Genomic DNA, 21811 nt, shown 5'->3' on the forward strand with positions numbered 1-21811 from the left:
AAAGATAAAAAGAGCCTGAATTAATAGGGGTGGATTTTCCATATACCCAGGTGCAACTGAATACTTGGGCCTAGGCCAACAACTGTATTTGGTGGTTTCTACTAACTAATGTCAAGAGGAACATTATGATCTTCTTCCTTCCCCTCTATATTCCCTTGTATTTTGGAGGTAAGTTTTACGTCTCCTCATTGGGCGGATGAATTAACTATGAATATATTTTCAGAGTAAGAAATTTACTCCGTTTGTACCTAACCGAGGGATTCCCGTTGCTAAAATAAGTGTGAAAATGACAAACCAAGAATCATTATGAATTCTTTAAAAATAGAAGTGCTGTCGAAATATTAATTCCGAATGCCTAGATGTGCAATAACTTTTCTCTAAACATACATTGAAGAAAATACAGATATGGTATCCGACTGTCTGTCAAAAGAAATCAATTAGCCAATTAAACTGGTGCAGAGAATAGAATTTGAACAAAGCTTGAAACTATAAACAATGGCCTATTGATGTCCTTGATTATGTGGTGGAGGCCCTGGCGGCAGTGGCGGAGGCATTCCAGATTGATGACCAAAGTTTGACTGCATGTGCATTCCAGGTGGTGTGTTTGGATTTCCAGATTGCTGTTAAGGCAAAAACAAAAAGAAAAACAAGGGTCATTGAACTGAAGAAATTAACTCAACAGCCCAAAACAGCAAATTTTTCAAGTTAAAGAAATCAGAACAAAGGTATTTCATATTCATTAGTCAGTTAAACATACGAGGACGAGAAAGTAAATTACCTCACTGATCTATTACTAAGAAGATCTAAAAACATTTTTAAAAAAAGAAAAAAAGAAGAGATAATTTATCCAGGCTGGGAACTTGTAAAGGTACACTTCCATTGGGTCCAATATTTCACATGCACAGTAGGTAAAATTCCTTCACAAAAATATCTCTTAACAAAATCAGAGAACAGGAAAGACACAAACTAATAAAAAAAACAGCTGGTTTGAAGAACAATATGGGCAGATCAGGTTCAGTATGGGCAATCTCATGAATTGAGTTTTGGCAGGAAGAGAAAAAGCTTGTAGAGAAGTGCTCATTAACTGCCTGTCTCCCATGTAAATACAATCTATGGGTTAGAAGCCTTTCCACTTTACAGGGTAATTTGAGAAGGCAAATTATTTTTATTCTAATAATTGAAAAATCTCCGACGGCCAGTAGGCACACGATTTGTAAATAGAAGGATAATGGACCTCCTTCTACCCTTCTCCACTTAAATATCAGGGTTCTGCGGGAAGGTTTCAACGCATACATCCAACCCCCTACCTGTCACATATTTCACTCTTACCACTAGACCAAAGCACTGCACAGAATTCGAAGACATTTTACTCACTAAAATAACCTCTCCCCCTCCACCTAAGAAAATAACACACTGCCTACCCCCAATACCTCCCAACAGCCAAGGCCACCCCCTTGAGAAAGAAGAAACAAATCAAAACTACATCTACCATATAAATTTAATTGAGAAAATGTCGCAGAAAAGTAGGGACATTCGGCATTCATGCACACAAAATGACCTCAAAAAGAACTTCTTTTGATAAGGTAATATTATGAATAGTACCAAGGAGGTACTGAAAATATACAAAAATGCTGGAAGAAGCACAATTAAATCAGTAGTTCATAGCCTCATACTATCCAAAAAGTCGAAAAGATAGAGCTAATTCATCTATCCAACTATTCTCACACAAGTATACAAATGACCTTGAAAAGAATATTCAGTTAATCACTTAAATATGTGCATATAAACTCCCAAGCTTTACCCTCATGCATAACTAGCCCAGTGATGGCCAAGATTTGATAACTCCTAGCACCTTCTAAAGAAAATACATTTAACTTTTCCAGCAATCAGTAAAAACTACTAGAAGAGCAAAATAATTATGAAGACAATGTCATCTTCCCCAAATTCAATCAGACCCCATTCTTATTTTGCCCCTAACATAAGCTCACATGTATAGATACCAAACTTCTCCTTTCGGTAAAGAACATTTAGTATCACCCATGCAGATCCTACCACTTTTGATATACTGGACCGAAAATTGTTGACTTACTCTCACTAGAGTTCCCTGTCTTCACACTCCTTGACCACATTTAATCCTTTTGTAGAACTGGATTCAACACATTTTCACACATTCTGCAGTTCTCTGGCATAAGTTGAAGTTGCAGTGTAGAATTCTTGTTCCAAGAATAGCTTAAGAAAATACTGACAACAATTGGACCGTAATTTATTTTTGGATAAGTTGCTCAGAATAATAAGTTTTAGACTGTAACTTTCTCTTTTCAATCCAGCTAAAACTACCCCAACTTAACGCAACAATAAATAGGAAACCTATGTAACAAATAATAGCTAATTAGTAACTGACAGGTTAGATACATGTAACTGAAAATAAGAATCCAAACAAAAAGGGGATCCCTAACAGAATGAATAAGCTGCCAAAAGATTATCACCCATGCACTCTCAGGTCTCTTAAAGTATTTACATGCCATTCACCTGATAAGGATTAAGTCCAGGCATGAGCGGCATCTGTCCAGCTTGTGGCCTGTTGAAGCCTCGTACTGGTGGAAACATCTGATTGCCTCCTGAATTTTGAGGGCCTTGCATGTTTGGCAATCCATTTGGCATTCCACCAGGGGGAACATTGCCCTGCGGTCCAGATCCAGGAGGCATGCCAACAAAATGACCTTGAGGCATTGGAGGGCCCATCTGATTCATGTTACCTTGTATCCCCTGAAAAGAAGAAGACAGTCAATCGGTGATGCTGAAATAACCTCTTGATCCTCTCAATATATTTCCTTCAAAGCAAATGCACTTTGTATCAATCAACCAACTATGACACAATGCAAAAGTAGTTGTCGCTGCTACCAACTCCGCTCTATTCAAGAAGAGGCGAAGACCCTAGTGAAATTAGATCCATGCATGCTGCATCACTTGCATACTGTTGAACAATGTGAGCCGTCTCGTATAAAATCTTAAGTTGTTAGAGACATGACACATCCTAAATGTGTTTTATGCCAGACATTGCCCTCTCGCATGCAAACCTGCTTTTTCCCCTTGAGCCAAGCACATGAACATATTTTGTTGGTAGACGGCAACGACTTGAACTGAGGATCCTCTGCCTTCTCGAATACCATTTGGCTACAAATCTCATCTTGATTCAAATGCGTGACTAACTCAAATTATTTTATGGCCTTAACCTAGAATATCAGTTACTTAAGCAGGAATCTTTCAAAAAGGTCATCTCTGTTTTATAACAGTAAAAATTTCATAGAATCAAAGTTTTATAAACACTGCACAAATTGAATCTGGAACAACTACAGAAAAGATGAAGTTCTTTCACTCAAGGGGGGAGTTCAAATGAAGAATCAGAATTCAGCATAAGCAAGCATAAACGCAGAGATACACATCAGTATGAATACGTTTAACAAAAAATGAATTTACACCACTAATTTATTTCCATTTGTTTAGCAAGAGAATTATACTTAGAGATGCACCAAGAAGGTGACAATCAAGATAAGTCACGACACATCTAGAGGAAGAAAAGAAAGATACGCGCAATAGACGGAGACAGCTGCAGAAATATGATACTTACCATCGGAGGCATTCCTTGGATGGGTCCAGATCCTGGCATTGAAGATTGAAGGCCAGGCATGTTTACTGGTTGTAGTTGATGTGGTGGCCGAGGTAGATGAGGATGTGGCATTAGAGGCATATGTGGAGGCTGTAGCTGTGGCAAATTCGGTGGTTGCAAAGGAAGAGAAGTCATTTGTTGAGGTAGTGACTGCTGCTGCTGAGCTTGCTGCATGTTTTGTTGATATGCTTGCTGCTGATTACTTCCAAGAAGCGATGGATGTGGACCAGGAGGAAGAGGAGGAGCTCCTAAAGGCATTGAAGTCTTCTGTTCTCCTTGAGAAGATGAATCAAGTGATGGAATAGACAGTGGCATTGCAGCTCCAACTCCAGGTATTGTACCGTCAGTTCGTAACATACCAGAGGCAAATGCTCCAGGAGTTGATGGGGGCTCAGGACCTGGAAAATTACCAGGCATGCGACCAAGAACATTGTGTTGATCACCCAAACCTGAAATCAACCAAAATACCTGTGCTGAGGCTATTTAAGCACTATAGTTTGGTAGTTCAATGTGATAGTCTAACTAAGACTATTAGGTGCCAATGGAAAAGAAAAACGATAATCTTTCAAGAAATTTCTTTAAAACCAAGCTGATTTTTGCCCTGGTCTACAAAGCCCACGGCCCCCTTATCTAAATATATGTACAATAAACTTGTATACAATCTGAAGTACAATAAAACAATAGCAAAAAAAATATAAAAATAACAACTGCATGGACAGGAATTAGTAAGCACCTTGCTGTCCTAAATTGAATTTATCACGAGCGGAGTCCCCAGGCCTATTTCTGCACCAGAACTTTGTTGTCTGATCATTGCTGCCACTGCACCAGCAAAAAGACTGATTAGTTATACCTGCTTAGGTTACTCCAGTTATACGCTTTATGTTGATGGAAATTTTATTCCTGTTGGCAGAATAGTACCTAGTGGAGAAGGTTTAAGGATATCCACAGTACTAGAGAGGATAAGAAACGAAATAACAAGCAAGAAAAGCTAGAACCAGCCACTGGAAGGCAATGACATACAATTTACAGTACAAAACACACAATTCCTCGCACACACACACACGAAGATAGAGAGGGAGGGAAAATTTTTTAATCCAGCCTGTGGAGGCTGTGCAGGATTTGAATCAACATAAACACAACAAGGCCTAAAATGCAAGTAAGCACCCATAAAGTCACCTGCCCAAGAAAAGTTCAAATGAAATGACGAAATCTATACATAGATAGATGGAGGATTGTCCCAGCTCACAAGTTGCATCTGGTGGACAATCTGAAAAGAGAGGAACTCAAAATGTTTTGAGGACAGTAGCCATTCAATACAGAAGATCAAAAGTAATTGCATTAGACTTTTTTTGTTTTTGGTGTAAACAGATTTACATAGAAGATATTGTTTCAATCATGGAAATCCTTGAATTTTGCAAGGACAGCTGACAGTATTCTTCCTTTGTAAATATGGTTTCAGTACAACCAATGTAAAATAAAATGGAGGAACTCATGTAGGAGAATTCCTTTAATAATGAACTATATCAGCAACAGATGCTATATGAATAGTTCGTGATGCACTTTCATATCGGAGTTCAACATCAATTCCATACTAGAAAAATGGTGTCCAACATAAACCATAATTTCACCTTTTACAAGGAAATGGATAATGTTCATTTATTCATAATTCGTGATGCACAAGACAATAATTCCATTCTCTAATGACAAATGGCCTCGCCCATTTCATTACGGCATTATCTTCTTGATCACTGGCTATTGATAGAAAAACTGTAGGTGACAATATCAAGGGAATTGATAGAAAACAGTCGCACAAAAAAAAAAGAGGTAAATTTTTATTGTTCTCTGGGACCAGGGCAGAGGCAGGGTCACGTGGAGGGGGGTGGCAGCGCAATGATTCCTTTGGGATGAATGACCCTTAATCATATGAAATACTTTATCCAAAAAAGTTGACTACTTTTGATGAGCCACTATACATATCTTACTACCTTTTTTAACATCTACCGACAACTACTTTCAGCATAAGTATTAAGTACCTCAAATGTTTCACAACATAATAAAGCTATCGCTAATTGTATTTGTATATATGCTTGATAAGTTCTGTACAAGGGAGTTAGAGCCAACATACATGAAAAAAGAAGCTACTAAGTGAGGGCCATAGTTGAGCACACAACAAAGCTATAGATACAACCATCTACCCTAAGATTTAAATCTGCAACGGACTTCTTTTTTTTTTTTTTTGATAACCGAGAAATCCGTCTGTGACCCGCCCTTTGGACCAATCACAGCCTTCTAAACTCGGTGGATAATGGGCCCGCCCCTCTACCCTTCTCCACTTAAATACCGGGCTTTGCTTTGCATGGTGTGGGGCTTGAACCTGCGACCTAAGCCACAAATCCTCCACCTTTTGCCACTTGAGCTAGGAAACATGTTGCCACTTAATCTGCAACGGACTTCTTATGGAAACATGAATTTACTGGATAAAGAAAAGTTGAGAGCCCACACAAAAGAAACCTTCACATTCAAGAAAGAATTAGTACAGCAGAAGCTGTAATCCCCACGACCATCGACTGATAGACTTCTTAGAGTGGATAAAAGGCAAACTGAGAAGGACAATCTAAATCCATAGCCATCGTGTGGAAAGAATAAACTTATAAGATTACAATTAACTTTTGGAAGGACAATTGACATGTGGTAAGCAATCTGGAAATGGCCTTTCCAGATATCTTCAACTAGTTCTTCATCAGCAAAGGTCTATAGCAGAAATGAGGACACTTCAAGGATGGAGCATCATTTTCAGGAGACAAATCAATGATTGGGAATTGCAAAGAGTGGCTGATTTCTTTAGTACAATTGAGCAGTTTGGGCTACAGACAGGTGGAGATGTATTATGGTAGAAAGGAAACTATTCTAGGCAAATGCAGCTTACAAAATGATGAATCACTCCATCCAACAGATAACCAATTGGGCATGGAAACACATCCTGGAAGACTAAAGTCCATCACAAAGTAGTCTGTTTTGTGTGGCTACTAGTTAAAGAAGCAGCCCTTACACTGGATAATCTGTTGAGAAGAGGGATTCCATTGTGTTCAAGATGTTTTTTGCGTAAAGAAACAGCAGACAGTTAACCATTTCTTCCTACATTGTAAGTTCACAGCACAATAATGGAGAATTATCTTAAATTTCAAAGGCATATCCTGAATTATTCCTGAAAAGGTTACAGAAGTTCTAAAAAGTTGGGAGGAAACAGGCTTACAGGCAAAGGATGCAAGTAGATGGAGAATTGTCCGTACCTGCATTTGGTGGACTATTTGGAAGGAGAGAAATTCCAGATGCTTAGAGAATATATAGAATGGTGTGCAAAAGATCAAGTTGAAACCCATCTTACTTTTGTGTTTTTGGTTTAATCAGATTTACTAAAATAATAATGTTTCTATCATTGATGTTTTAGATTCATTATAGATAGAGGACAGAAAAATTTGAGAGCTCTAATGTAAATATGGTTTCAGTACTACCTAAATACTGTTTTGATTCTTTTGATATATAATATACACACACACAGAGTTACCAGTTTCAAAAAAAATAAAATGAAGAGAGCAAAATCAAACAGAATTTGAAGAACTTATTCTATAAGAAAATTGGAAAAGGAGTACTTCGGGAATGCTTTGTGTTCTTACTGGGGCATAGAATTGCAGGATGAATACTAAACATGCTTTTGAAATCAGCTTCAGCTTATATTGTCATGGTAAAGCAGCAAATTCAGCACCATATAGATCCAAGCAACAAAAAAATGAACAACCTCAAAAGAATATCCAGCAACAACCAAGATGAATCGACCAGATTATTCAAATACGGGACAAGGCACAGAAGAAAAGCACACCAGTTATGAGAAAAATTCTAACAATTGCAACTTTAGAAAATTGTTTTCTGCAACTGGAAACCAGTACTAGTGTAATAAATGGCACATAACTACAGAGCTGCAGTTCAAGAAAATGCAGTATAACCTGCAAAGGAGATAGCCAATGGGGTGCCACGCAAGATCCCAAACACCAGTTTCATGTGCATTTGTAATTTCTACTTGAGGTGCTTCATGCCTGTGGGTAGAGCATCAAAAAGACGAGAGAAAAAAATATTAGAACTTACCCAATTCACTGATGATAGGGGGATTTGATTTGATTAAAAGTTTCAATTTTGGGTTCATTTTGTAAGTGAAATCATATTCTGGACTATCTCATCACATGTTTGGATGACAGACTAAGTAGTCCAGAGGGCTCTTTTACTCCCCACAATCACAGAAACTGTAGGATGCTACTGCACTAGTCAATACTGGGTAGAAAGAAATTTTTTATTTGAAGCGAAAGGAAAAAAAATGTTTTTATTCGAAACAATTACCATTTTCAAAAAAAATAAAACTAAGGCAAATAATGCATATGACAAAAAAAAATCAAGTCTCCCTCTTACAGGAAAAGCAAATAAAAAAGGAATTTGAGTGGAAGGAGATAATTTTTCCCAGAACTATCCTGAACTCATCGCATTGAACTGACACCTTCCTAGGAGAAAAGGATAATTGCTCAATAACCATAGTACCAGATTCACATACAACAACCATGTATCCCCACTGTTTTGGTTTTATTAAGTTGAGAATGCTTGATGAAGTAAAGATACATGCTAAGAGGAGCATTAGAAGTGGAAACAAAGTTCCCTCTCTTATCTCCAACTTCTGGTTGCCAAGAACAGTTGAAATATTTCACAAAGATTCGAAATAAGTAAGATCATAAAATTGATTCAAGTTAGTTTAAGTACATTTTTCTCTTTTTTAGAAAAGGGCAAGTACATATTTTCAACTTTTACTCACTCTTAACCTAGACTTTTTATCCCATAAGTTTCTTGATAAGTCTAAGCTACTAGCTATGGCATTCATCCTGAATTGTCCTTTGTCAATCATCCCAACTTGAATCCAGCCAAAGAAGTGGCAGGAGTACCACACTTCAATTTTATTAAATGGTGGCAAAAGAATATAAATAAAAGGGTAATGTTATGACAGAACAATTAGCAACACTTCCTCAATCGATAGCTAGGTATCCTGTCTATTTCATCAGATAAGACTTGTTATTCCTATGGCTAACAGTTGAAAAAAATAAGAAACATCAAGATTAATGTCCTAAACAAGGTCATATAATGGTATTTTGAAAGAGCAGGAGATGAAAGTAGCACCAATGATTTATAGTTGATAGTGAAAGAAGTTTCAAGGAACTTACCCCACAAGCCAATGAAATATTGAACCATCAAAGCTTCCACTGACGAAATATTCTTCATGAAATGGATGCCAGGCCAGTGCTGTCACGGTTACATGAATATAAACAGTTAATTAGCCAGTATCACAGACAAATGAAAGTTAACCATGGAAGCATGGTGGAGGAACAAGACAATAAGTGGAAAAAAAGGGTGTTTATTATCTGAATAAACAAAATAAAGAAGCATTAAAATTATTGTTGCAACACAAATAGTAGAAAAGGCTAAAAGTGATTAACTTTGAATTTCATTATAATTAACAATTCAGCCACTACCTCCATTTGTATTATCCACTTTTTCATCAACATGTCTGAAATTTCTTTTTCTTATAGTACCTTGGAGAAATTTGCTGAATAATACTAGCATACGAAATGCAAATTTTCATCCAAGCTCATTTTTCTTTATCAAGTCATCCAAACCCATTACCTGGCTATTACACAACATGCTAGTGTTGTGTGCATTGCATAAGATATATATACACACACATACAGAAGAAGGTAATTATTACATGTCACATCCTTCTGATGCCCTCGGAATGACTCAACCTCCTTCATAGCACGTATGTCATAAAGCTGAAATGAAACAGCACGTTAAGAGGACAGAAGACAAGCAATTGAACACAAATGTTTTACTTGACACAATAATCATCAAAACTATTTGCAGGCATTCCTTCATTAGTATTTTGATTAAAATTCATATGTATATAGGCTTTGTTCTTCATTTCTAACTAAATAAAAAAATGAATACTGCAACCAGAAACAGAGAAGTGGTAAGAAGAAATGCACTTGCAGTAAAGAAGCAGTTGCAACTTAAAACCGAGCTAAAATTGCAATCTTGTTGCTACCAACCCCCTAATAAGAAATTTAGCGAGGCATCTCAAACCCCACAGCTACAAGTTTAACGAACCTGACTGAACCCCTAACAAAACTAGAACACAAAACTAGAACATGTTCCCCTAAAGCTTCATAAAGCTCAAAAGTACAACTCAACAGAAACGAAAACACACATTTCAACTGAACTAAGCAACTTCAAGTTTATCCTTCTCTGTTTTTCTATTCACCCATATTCTAAATCTTATTGACATCATCTTTGTGCATCATTAATGAAAGCTTTTCATTTGTCAAGGGTAAAAAAAGATAGCATAAATCTAGTTTTTGTCAATTCTATTAAAAAATGACATCTTTCCTCAGATAACAACAATCACATATCATATAGTCAAATTAACAAATAGTTAAAATATTACTATCATTATTATTTTATTGTATTTCAAACTTGATGGACATATTCCACCTCCAACCATGTCATACAAACAGCAACAGGACAGAACAAGTAGTTGTACACTTTTGTCAATTGCCATGCAATTTCAATTAATGAATTTGTGAAACAAACATCAGATCATTTGGTCATTAACAACAAATTTACACCACACAACAAGTAGTTGTACACTTTTGTCAATTGCCATGCAATTTCAAATTAATGAATTTGTGAAACAAACATCAGATCATTTGGTCATTAACAACAATTTACACCACACAACAAGTAGTTGTACACTTTTGTCAATTGCCATGCAATTTCAATTAATGAATTTGTGAAACAAACATCAGATCATTTGGTCATTAACAACAAATTTACACCACACAACAAGTAGTTGTACACTTTTGTCAATTGCCATGCAATTTCAATTAATGAATTTGTGAAACAAACATCAGATCATTTGGTCATTAACAACAATTTACACCACACAACAAGTAGTTGTACACTTTTGTCAATTGCCATGCAATTTCAAATTAATGAATTTGTGAAACAAACATCAGATCATTTGGTCATTAACAACAATTTACACCACACAACAAGTAGTTGTACACTTTTGTCAATTGCCATGCAATTTCAATTAATGAATTTGTGAAACAAACATCAGATCATTTGGTCATTAACAACAATTTACACCACACAACAAGTAGTTGTACACTTTTGTCAATTGCCATGCAATTTCAAATTAATGAATTTGTGAAACAAACATCAGATCATTTGGTCATTAACAACAAATTTACACCACACGATCATTACAAGCAAAATCGGAAAAAGGATTTGTGGGTTTTAGGAGAAGTATGACATGGAACAGCCTACCTTTATAATTTGATCCTTGGAAGCAGTAAGGACCCAGTTACCGTTTTGATTCCACTTTACACAGAGAACGGTATTCTTATGTCCGTGACTGCAAACCGCAAACAGCATCCATGTTATTGCTAAAAAAATTGTAACTTAAGTGGTAAAATCCTAAGTTTATAGAAGTAATAACATTGCAGATTTAGAGAGCAGTTTTTGACTGACAATGACGAAAGCTCCTTTCCTGACTTGGCATCCCAAAGTTTAACAAGATTATCTTTTCCACCTGCGGGCGGGACAAAAGCAAGGTGTCAAAGAGTGAATCTAAAAACCCGGAACATTTCCACCATAAAACAAAACTAAGCGAAACATTTCTAAGAAAAGAAGAGAAGAAAAAAGCATATACCTGAGACTAATAGAGACTTTGTAGGGTGCCAATCAACACTCTTCACATCCCAACCATGGCCTGCCTGAGTTCAAGTGACATAAGAAACTATTCTAAGGTCACCTCATGCTCAAGTTAACTAGTACATTAATAAGTGTTGATAGCAAATTGAAGAGCTATTGCCAGTGAAATTTTTTAACCAATTCTCCATTTCATAGTAAACCGCTGCTGGAAACATGCCTAAACATGTCATAACAACTATCATAGCAGCAAGAAGTAATGGAAGGCAGGGTGTCAACTGACACATAGGAGCCTGCATATTATTTAGAAAAAACAACAAAATAGCCCTAACATAGATCACAGATATGCAGCCAAACCATCACTAATTTCACTTGAATCAACAAGCTTCTTATAGTAAACAGCTTGAGGAACATTACCAGATAATGAGCGCTCTTCTTGGCACCTTGCGAAGTCCCATATTTTAACGGTAGTGTCGTCAGAGCAGGAGCAGAATTTTAAATCTGTACTACAGAAGCTGTTCAAATTCAAGCATAAGACTCAGTAACCAACTAACATTTTTTTTCGTGAGAACGGGAACCAACTGACATTTAGATCGTGCATACCCTAAAAATATATTTAATGATGCAAATGTGCTGATAGCAAAAACCAAACAGATAAAAAAATCCAAGAAATACATAATAATTCCCAAAACCAAGTCACATCATTTAGAATAATTACCTCAATTCTCGTATTGATTCTTTATGTGCATTCTTATGGGCTTTGACATTATTCATATTGTTTTGCCAATACCTGTTACATGATATAGATGCAAATTCACAAAAGAGAAAGAAAAACACAATATAGAGAATGAGAGTGTGAACTGCAGATTTTATTTACTTTAGTGTCCCCCCATCATCACCAGTGACCATCCAGTTATCATTGTGGCTCCATACCATTGACCTGACTGCTTGATCATGAGCCTGCACATGAAATACATTACATTGTCCATCTAATTTGCTTGTCACATACTAAGATCTGAAATTACAACCCCAGTTTCATACCTGAAGTATCATTTCAAAGTTAAATGATTGTCCATTCCATAGTGTGAATTCACCACTTTGAGATCCAGTAACAAGGCGCCGCCCACTAGGAGTCCACTTCACGTAATCCAAGAGAGCAGGTTTGAATAAGAGAACAGAAATATAAAGATATGATACACAAAGGATGTGACACAACCAAAAGAGAGACCCAGAAAATTTTTAGCTCTACGTCTTGTGGCATAACACAAGCTGGATCCCCTTTACTTCTTTCATCAGTAATTAGAATGACAATGACATAAAAGAGACCCAAGAGGGTATAAGATTTTAAACTACAATATCTGACAGGATGACTCCTTCCATGTCACCTTTTATTATTTTATTTCCAAAGAATTGCTAGTAAGAAAAAACTGAATACAAAGAGCTCTACCAGGAAAAACTAGTACTATCAGAGAAAAACAAAAACGTCCGAAGAGAGTTTGATAGCAAATAAAATCATGTTTCAAGGTTCCAGATTCATACATTCATTCAAGGCCTTGCAACTGTGTGAATATTTTAGACACTCAGATGTGTTGCATTTAAATGCTCCGAAGAACATACTATAATTGACGATTGTACTACTAAATATTACTTCCCCCATTCCATTTTTTTCAGAACTGCTAAGGTTGTATTCTTCAGCATTAAGGTTGTATCCTCCATTCCATTTTATTTTTGTGATTAGTGGAAAGAACTAATCCCTCCATTTCCTTTTTATGTGATGATGTTTGATGGAACACTTAGTTTAATAAGTTAATTTGACTTATAAATTATATTAGCTATGGAGGAACAGCATATTACAGTAGTCTGGAAAAGCTAGTTTGGCAGAGATATTTACCTCGAAATTTGAACTTAAAATTTTAACAACCTTGAACTCTTCACAGTAGTGACAGTTGCATAGAAATTGAATAGTCTCAACCATTTTGGGAAATCGTGAAAAGGAGAAAGTGCCACATAAACAGGGACGGGGGAGTATTAAATAGATGCAAACTCAAGGGCACATGTACAAAGATGCATGTGTGCTTCTGGACACAGTAATTCAATTGAGTATGAACACAAAACCAAAGATATACACAACTAAAGCACAAACGTAAAGATAGAAACCAAGAAGAATTCTTCAACTCACCGCAAGACAATTGATTGAACAACGGTTTTTATTTAGAGATGTATGAACAAATTTAGCAGCAAAACTTGTGGATGGATTATCCAAATAGGCAACTGCTGGCAATATCTGCACCCATGAACAATCAAAAAAATCCTGATCACATGTTGACTTTAAAGGAATAAGATCAGTAGAAGATACAATCTTGTTTTTTTTTCATTTCTTTTAAAACAATATTGTCTGGGACTCTGGGCCAGCTTACACACACTATGTAGAATCATTAGCATTTAGTTTGCTGGCTTCAGGCCAATATATTTTAATAGTATGTTTAGTTGTGGCTTCAATTTTAAACATATTAGTTTGGTACTTTTTTGGAAACCTATGGTACAAAATTCACAATTAATTCGTCCATTAGGTGGTTCTAGAATGTTCTTAGAGTCTATAACTAGCTTACTGCTTACATGCAGGTAAAACTGAACTATTATCACCTTCTGGGACTACAGATATTTTAGGTCAACTATCCTCTCAAGATTGACGAATGTCTATCGGAAACAACCACCCTACCTTCACGAAGCAGGAGTACACTTCACTTTATTGTTTGAACATCTATGTTAGTGAGTACAGAATAAGGGTTTGAAGAGCTTCAACATAAGAAGCTTGAAACCTACAGGACTTCAGCCAATGTTTTATCTCTTGCTACTTCAATGGCGGTTCACGGTAGCTTCGCAAGTTCTATTTTATACAAACCAAGAACTGAAGGAAATATATATATATATATATATATTCCCTTTACATTTCTCACCCAGGATATGCATTCTTACCAGTAATGAAAGATTAAAAAAATATGATCATTAAAACAAACTGAATTTTGCTGAATCAAAGACCAATACATAGGTGGAGTAAACTGACATCAACTGCTGCTGCTGGGCTAGGTTGTAACACTGTCCTATCCCTTGAATCGCGCTGCCACATGCGGATCTGCAGAAAAGCGATGATTCTTAACTTTGGACCAAAATAATCTTAAAAGTTAAAAGAATTATGAGTACCATTGCCAAGTTGACAAGCCCACCAAAAAAAGAAACATTGAAGTTACTAATGGACAAAACAATCAAGATGACTTTGGTTTCTTGATCTCATTTTTGTTCCCTTTTTTTTAGATGAAAAAAGGTTATAGAACTTCTATTCCTCTTTTTATTTTTGTCTCACTTTTTTTTCTATCCTCGTTACCTAGAGTTATGGCAACCAAAGAGTGTAGTGATGTATACATATACCGGAACATCAATACAGCTCATATGGGTGCTAGCTACTGCAAACCAAAAGCACTTATTTGGTTCTTGTGGAACTGGAATTAGGAAGAGGTTGGACTCCTTCAAAAAATATGTGGGATTGAGCAAGATCGCCTTCTGGAAAGATAATCAGAGCTCTAGCAATATTCCTGGAGTGTATGGTTAGTGCTAGACAAATTAACCACTATACAAGCTATACTTACTGCTACTTTACAGCTAGTACTAATGAACCAGTGTACAGGCTATATTTACTGTGACTTGAGACTAGTCTTTCTACTAGAACAATTAGAAGAGCAATGTATGGTAAGTATAGTCCTACATATCGTTCTGCAAACTTTACAGTTGCCTGAGTTCCATAGAACTAAACATAGAGGCACGCTAGTACCTTATAATCACTGTTATACCATCAATGTTATATGGGATGACTGATGTGCCTTTAAGACCCAACATATCCACAATGAGTGTCACATAAATATTGATGTTAAGATAGATGTGCGGTCATACAAGATGATCATTGTTTAATAGAAAGTGCAATATAGGATGAAATAAAAGGAAGTTGTATGAGATTGCTTGACATGTACTATATAAATCTCAAAGTGCCTCATCCCGAAGGTGCAACACCTAAGATAATTGAAGGAGTTAAAATAGGATGAAGTAGACCTAAAATCCACAATCTCTTGGAATCAACAAGGATTTAACTAAGAACATAACACAATGAAAGCAAATGATCAAATAGTCAAGCAAGTAGATAAGATTAAGGCTTGGTCAAAGTAGTTACACGTGCATTAAATGTGTGTTTGCATTTAGTCTTTTTAATATGGTAAAGACTTGTATGTCAGCATAGAGATAAATGGGAGATTTAAAGCAGTCAATAACAAGATTACAGCTCAGTATGTCCTCACAGTTACATTAAAGGACATAATAGACTATTTTTCTGGTCTGATAAATAACTTGCAAATGAGTGCAGGGATAAGTGTGAGATTCAAAGAACCTCTATTTTTTTAAAACCCTAACTAGCCTTAAAAATACAAAAATGTTTATTATTGAAATGAAATGTACCAAATAGAAAGGAATGGATATAGAGGATTCTTTTTTTAATTAAGGAGATATTTCTTTTAAGGATGATAACTAAATTGGAATTGAATAAAGTTGATTGACTGATATATAGGATTAAAGGGGAATTGAGCTTGAGATTAGAAGCCAAAATTTAACTGTCAATTCTAATGGATGGCTGAGTTGTGTTAGACGATCATTTAAGAGAGTCTAGACCCAAGCTTCTCTCATGTGTAACAATTGTAGGGAAAAAAGGGTATCAGGAACTAATGTTCTGGTGCGTACAAAAAGAATCAAAAAAGAAAAAGAAAACAAATGATGTTCATGGACAATGGAGCAATGACATCCAAACTATCCATAGGAGGTTTTTATCTTTGATTATACCAAACTCTGTAAAAGGATTTCCATAATGTTGGTGAAAATGTTGTGGCATGCAGATGAATAAACACTTACCAACTATTCCTTAATGTTTATTTCCCACATTGATTGCTAACTATACACACATTTCAAGGCAGGGAAAGGTTAATATTGAATAAAAGCAATTTTGCTAGTTTTTCCTAATGGTGACGGGACAACAGCTTGTGGTTGTAACCCCCTTAAAATAAAGAAAAGAGGAAAATGAACCCACACTTGACGTAAATTTTCTTAGTGATGCAGGATAACAGCTACTGGCTCTAGCCCCTTGCTGATCTATATAGTAGTAACATATGGAAGAACAGTTACCGCAACACATTGCATAACTAGGTCTATGGGTAATTGCCAACATTCAACAGTTATTACCTGCATATATCTTACAACTGTACTGGTGTAGTCAACTGCTCTTCTCTGGCCAATTTTTCTCATTCTCTTTGCAGCAAAACTGTCAGCATGAGCTGCAAATATAAGGAAAAGAATAAAACTTTGGCAGACATCGTAATTAGGTCCTGTAAATACTTATCAAAATAAAAATTAGGTGAAGTGAATTATGTGTCGTCGAAGCAAATGGAAGTCTCTAAGGAAAAGGGTAACGTTCATCCTCTCTTCAACTTTATGGACCTAAACCTACCCAAGCAACAAGAATAGGTAGGTTCTATGAGAATTTGACAATCTGAGACAGTCATAGCCTCATTATCAGTCAATTTGTGGGTAAGAGACAATCTATTCTCGGCGCCGCATCTGATAACAAGAAATAAAGAAGTGATGAGGAATCAACCTTCTTTTTGCTTCAACATTCTGTCTTTCATCTTCTTCTTTTTTTGTGGTAAAGAACATTCTGCCTTTCATCTTGCTTCCTCTTATAAAATGAAATGAAAATGATAAATGGTAATAAGAGTTCAACGTGAATATCTGTGAGTTGAAAATCTTCTTTCTTCTCCAACTAAATAGAAACTACATGAAATAACGACTAAAGAGGTCTTTCCCAAAGAAAACAAAATAGTATGTTCAAATGACACCTCTCCAGACCGGTAGTTTCTACTAATATTCACTCTCCCTTTTTCCCATTAAAATTACAGTCAATTTCCAACTTTCAGTATCTAACCATATTTTTTTCAGATTAATGAATTACACAGCAGCAGTTTGATAACTAAAATCAAAGAAATAAAAGAGAAGAAGTAGAAGAAGAAAAGTTGTAGCTAGGTATTTTTTCCTACAATAAAACAATTTGATAACAACTAGATTCTTGATTTTCACAAGCAGCTGCACGCTCTGCTGAAAAGCATATCAATCAATAATGAGAAGTAAAAGAGTAAATGAAACATTAGTAAGTAACACACCGTCATAAGAAGGATGAGGAGGAGGTCCAGGTGGCTGAGCATTAAGAGTAGTGGAGGATGCAGATGGCTGCCGCATCATGGGAGGTGGACCTGGCAGAGGTTGTGGACCCCTTGGAAACTCTCCAAAATGTGGAGGGTGTTGTTGCTGGTGCTGTTGCTGGTGTTGTTGCTGGTGTTGTTGCTGGTGTTGTTGCTGGTGTTGTTGCTGGTGTTGTTGCTGGTGTTGTTGCTGGTGTTGTTGCTGGTGTTGTTGCTGGTGTTGTTGCTGGTGTTGTTGCTGGTGTTGTTGCTGGTGTTGTTGCTGGTGTTGTTGCTGGTGTTGTTGCTGGTGTTGTTGCTGGTGTTGTTGCTGGTGTTGTTGCTGGTGTTGTTGCTGGTGTTGTTGCTGGTGTTGTTGCTGGTGTTGTTGCTGGTGTTGTTGCTGGTGTTGTTGCTGGTGTTGTTGCTGGTGTTGTTGCTGGTGTTGTTGCTGGTGTTGTTGCTGGGGTTGTTGCTGGTGTTGTTGCTGGAATTGTTGCTGTGGCAGCGGTGGGTGCTGGTGCTGGTGCTGATGAGGATCACCACTCGCCATCATAGTTGCGGATCCAAGATTTCAAATTTATGGATTCAAAATTCAGAGTTCTAGGACAATGGCCTCGAGTTAATATACAATAATAATCGGACCAAGTATCTGATATAGATATTCAATACATATTTGAAGAAGTTAACAACCACCTAAACACAAACAGGTAAATCTATCAAAAATAATCAATAATTACATTCATGGGCACACGTGCAAACACAATAACCTTTGATTTTCTTCAAACACCAACTGGCTCAAATCTCAATATGCAAAAAACCTAACAAGAGAGCTTGCATTCCATATCTAATTGAGGGAGCTCCAAGAATTAAGAAAGCACCCAAAAAAATCATTTCAACAACACACATACTGTACTGTAATGCAATCTCTGGATAATATTAATGAGAAGACACGGATTTTCAATATAAATTTCTAATTTTTAATATGAACTTCCCATAAAGAAACTGAGAACCACTTAAAGAAAATCCTGAAAGAAACCCTGGAATCAATCATATCGCATAACAATGACAAACTAAAATTTGAATTAAAAAGCTATGCCGACCTAAATTCTTTGAATATAGTGCTACACAAATATAAGAGATAAACAGGAAAAAAAATAGCTGGTGTACCAGTTACAGAAACGTGAAGGAACCAGCAACACAGTACTCGGAACTCCGGTAAGAAGGGCCTTCAGCTAGTGCTACGATGGATGGCAGCAAGAAGTAAAAAGGGTTTAGGGTTTTTAAACCAGGAGTTAAAAAAAGAAGGAAATGGAGAGAGGTATATAGTGAAAGAGGGAAGAAACGGAGGAACTCACTAGGCAAAATCTTCGCCGGAGAGATCAACGGCGAGGTGAGCGCGATGTATTCGCCGGAGAGAGCTACGGCGAGGGTGTAGTAGCAGTGGATAGGTTTGGTAATTTAGTGTGGGCTTATTTTGGAGTCCATTTTTCGTGTAAATGGAGATTTGGACAATGGAAAATGAAGTGAAATCCTCAAGGCCCAATGCCGAAAATTACAGAGGAAAATCTAAAAGTTATTTGTGTAAAAAAATGGAAAAATCACATCACATAAATAATTAAGACTTTATATTACTATTAAATACAAAAAAAAAAGTTATTTATCAAATATAATATTATATTATACAAATTATAATAGACTTGAATTTAATAACATACTCATGAATTTTGGGCTAATTTTATGAAAAAGAAAATGTGATTTGGGAAATTATTATGGGAAAATTGTACATAATGGCAAACTATTAATTCAAATTAAATGATATAATCACACTTTGATTTAATTGTATCCTATAGCAAACTGTTTGTCAGCGCCTCTCTCCCTCAAACTCTCGCTCGCCACGCTCCTCTCTCGCTCACTCCCTCTGTGCTCGCCTCTCTCGCTTTATACAACAGAAGTGTATAAATTGTGTTTCTGTTTGTATAAAGCGAGAGAAAATTGTATATACACATGCAAATACATATATATTCGTCCTATACACTTATAATTATACAATAAAAATATTCCCCTGCCCATTTCTCTTTTGTCTTTCTCTCTTTCTTGTTTTATACAACAGAATTGTATAAATTGTGTTTCTGTTTGTATAAAGCGAGAGAAAATTGTATATACACATGCAAATACATATATATTCGTCCTATACACTTATAATTATACAATAAAAATATTCCCCTGCCCATTTCTCTTTTGTCTTTCTCTCTTTCTTGTTTTATACAACAGAATTGTATAAATTGTGTTTCTGTTTGTATAAAGCGAGAGAAAATTGTATATACACATGCAAATACATATATATTCGTCCTATACACTTATAATTATACAATAAAAATATTCCCCTGCCCATTTCTCTTTTGTCTTTCTCTCTTTCTTGTTTTATACAACAGAATTGTATAAATTGTGTTTCTGTTTGTATAAAGCGAGAGAAAATTGTATATACACATGCAAATACATATATATTCGTCCTATACACTTATAATTATACAATAAAAATATTCCCCTGCCCAGTTCTCTTTTGTCTTTCTCTCTTTCTCGTTTTATACAACAGAATTGTATAAATTGCGTTTCTGTTTGTATAAAGCGCGAGAAAATTGTATATACACATGCCAATACATATATATTCGTCCTATACACTTATAATGTATAATTTATGTTTGTCAACGATTTATACAAACGAGAGGCTAACAACAATTTATACAAATGGCCTGCCAGCGAAATTATACAATTCTGAAGAGGAGCCAACGAATTATACAATTGCTTCTTTTTGTATATATGTATAGCGATAGACAGCTTTCAATTGTATATATATAGCGAATTATACATATATATGTTTGCTATGGAGCGCAATTATGCAAACTTTGCTATAACATACAAATATGATTTTTTTGTTTGCTATATGTGAAAGTTGCTTAATTATTATTTATGTGTTAGTTTCAAATATATACGGTAAAGTAATTAGAGCTTGTTACTTAAAAAAAAGTAACTTTTAAGTCAAAAATAGATAGTCAAACTTAAATGACTTTTAAGTCAAAAAATAAAAAGTAAGGAAAGACTTACTTTTGGTTTTTAACTTATTTTAAGTCATTTTAAACTTATTTTAAGCTATTTTTTATCTTGTCAAACACTTCCTAAGTTATTTTAAGTCATTATTTAAGTTATTTTTGTTGTGACGAAAAGATGAAAACGAAAATCTAAAATAAAGAACATCAAGTTTAACGTGGAAAAATCCTTCAAAACGAAGGTAACCACCACGGGATCGACAAGATCCGAATTGCTTCACTATAACAATAAGATAGTTACAATTATTCTTCTAATGGCTACACAACAAGTGCCAAAAAGAGAACAAACAATAGTTACACCAACAAAAGATAAATAGAAAGAAACACCACCCAAATTCAGCTGTTGTTCGGGACCTAAAACAGGATCTTTCTGACTTCCAAATCCGATCTCCACCGTTCAAATCAACCACCAAGATGTCAGGAACACTAAGTACAAATTTCAGCCCGATCAAACGGTTAGTTAATCAGGAAACACGATCTGAAGGTTGCTGGTCGAAATAAAAGACTACAGCAAAAGAACTTTTTTTCTTCTCTTTTCTCTCTTGTTGAAAGCTCTCTCAAAAAACCTCTCTTATGTCCTAATGTCTTTCAAAGACAATACTAATGAGCAATCTGAATTATTCTCTTAAGACCATCCTCTATTTATAGAGTTGTGCTTTTCCTTACAAAGCCAAAACCAACTCCAAATAGGATTACTATTCCAATCCTTTTCCTAATAGAATTGGAAACCAAATAAAGAGAATAATTCCAATCCTTTTTCAAGTAGGATTAGGCCATGGGCCTTTGGCTGGAACATGGGCAATAGCCCAACAAACTCCCCTTCCAGCCAAGGGGCCAAATAGACTTCAAGTGGAGGAACTCTTGACAGGCTTCATGCCTGCCGCACTTCTACAAAACTCATGCTTGTCTACGATCACCACTTTTGTAAGCATATCTGAAGGATTGTCATCAGTGTGTATCTTCTCAACCTC

The 21811-nt window shown here is 35.9% G+C and overlaps 1 protein-coding gene across 1 annotated transcript; it reads right to left on the reverse strand.

Annotated features, from left to right (window-relative positions):
* Nucleotides 1-287: 287 nt before the first annotated feature.
* On the reverse strand, nucleotides 288-19259 carry LOC102597827 (flowering time control protein FY). Its single transcript, XM_006364215.2, has 20 exons — nucleotides 19092-19259; nucleotides 18904-18974; nucleotides 17716-18336; nucleotides 16742-16833; nucleotides 14532-14600; nucleotides 13647-13751; nucleotides 12509-12604; nucleotides 12345-12427; nucleotides 12186-12257; nucleotides 11885-11982; nucleotides 11469-11528; nucleotides 11288-11348; nucleotides 11084-11171; nucleotides 9465-9528; nucleotides 8923-9001; nucleotides 7669-7758; nucleotides 4401-4486; nucleotides 3629-4116; nucleotides 2530-2766; nucleotides 288-620 (listed from the first exon to the last, which is right to left on the reverse strand). Exons 3-20 carry the CDS (start codon nucleotides 18287-18289, stop codon nucleotides 501-503), a joined length of 2562 nt encoding a protein of 853 aa, XP_006364277.1. The 5' UTR covers nucleotides 18290-18336; nucleotides 18904-18974; nucleotides 19092-19259; the 3' UTR covers nucleotides 288-500.
* Nucleotides 19260-21811: the final 2552 nt, after the last annotated feature.

The sequence above is a fragment of the Solanum tuberosum genome, unplaced genomic scaffold, assembly GCF_000226075.1.
Source record: "Solanum tuberosum cultivar DM 1-3 516 R44 unplaced genomic scaffold, SolTub_3.0 scf00487, whole genome shotgun sequence".
NCBI classification, from domain to species: Eukaryota; Viridiplantae; Streptophyta; class Magnoliopsida; order Solanales; family Solanaceae; genus Solanum; species Solanum tuberosum.

Bases quoted from the DNA above. Each gene is read 5' to 3' on its own strand.
- LOC102597827 (XM_006364215.2), bottom strand. From the start codon at position 18,289: ATGATGGCGAGTGGTGATCCTCATCAGCACCAGCACCAGCACCCACCG. The intron at 16,834-17,715 runs GTGTGTTACTTA...TTATATTTGCAG, and splicing joins TCCTCATCCTTCTTATGACG to CTCATGCTGACAGTTTTGCT. The intron at 11,349-11,468 runs GTATATGCTTTT...TCCCGCCCGCAG, and splicing joins AAAGTCTCTATTAGTCTCAG to GTGGAAAAGATAATCTTGTT.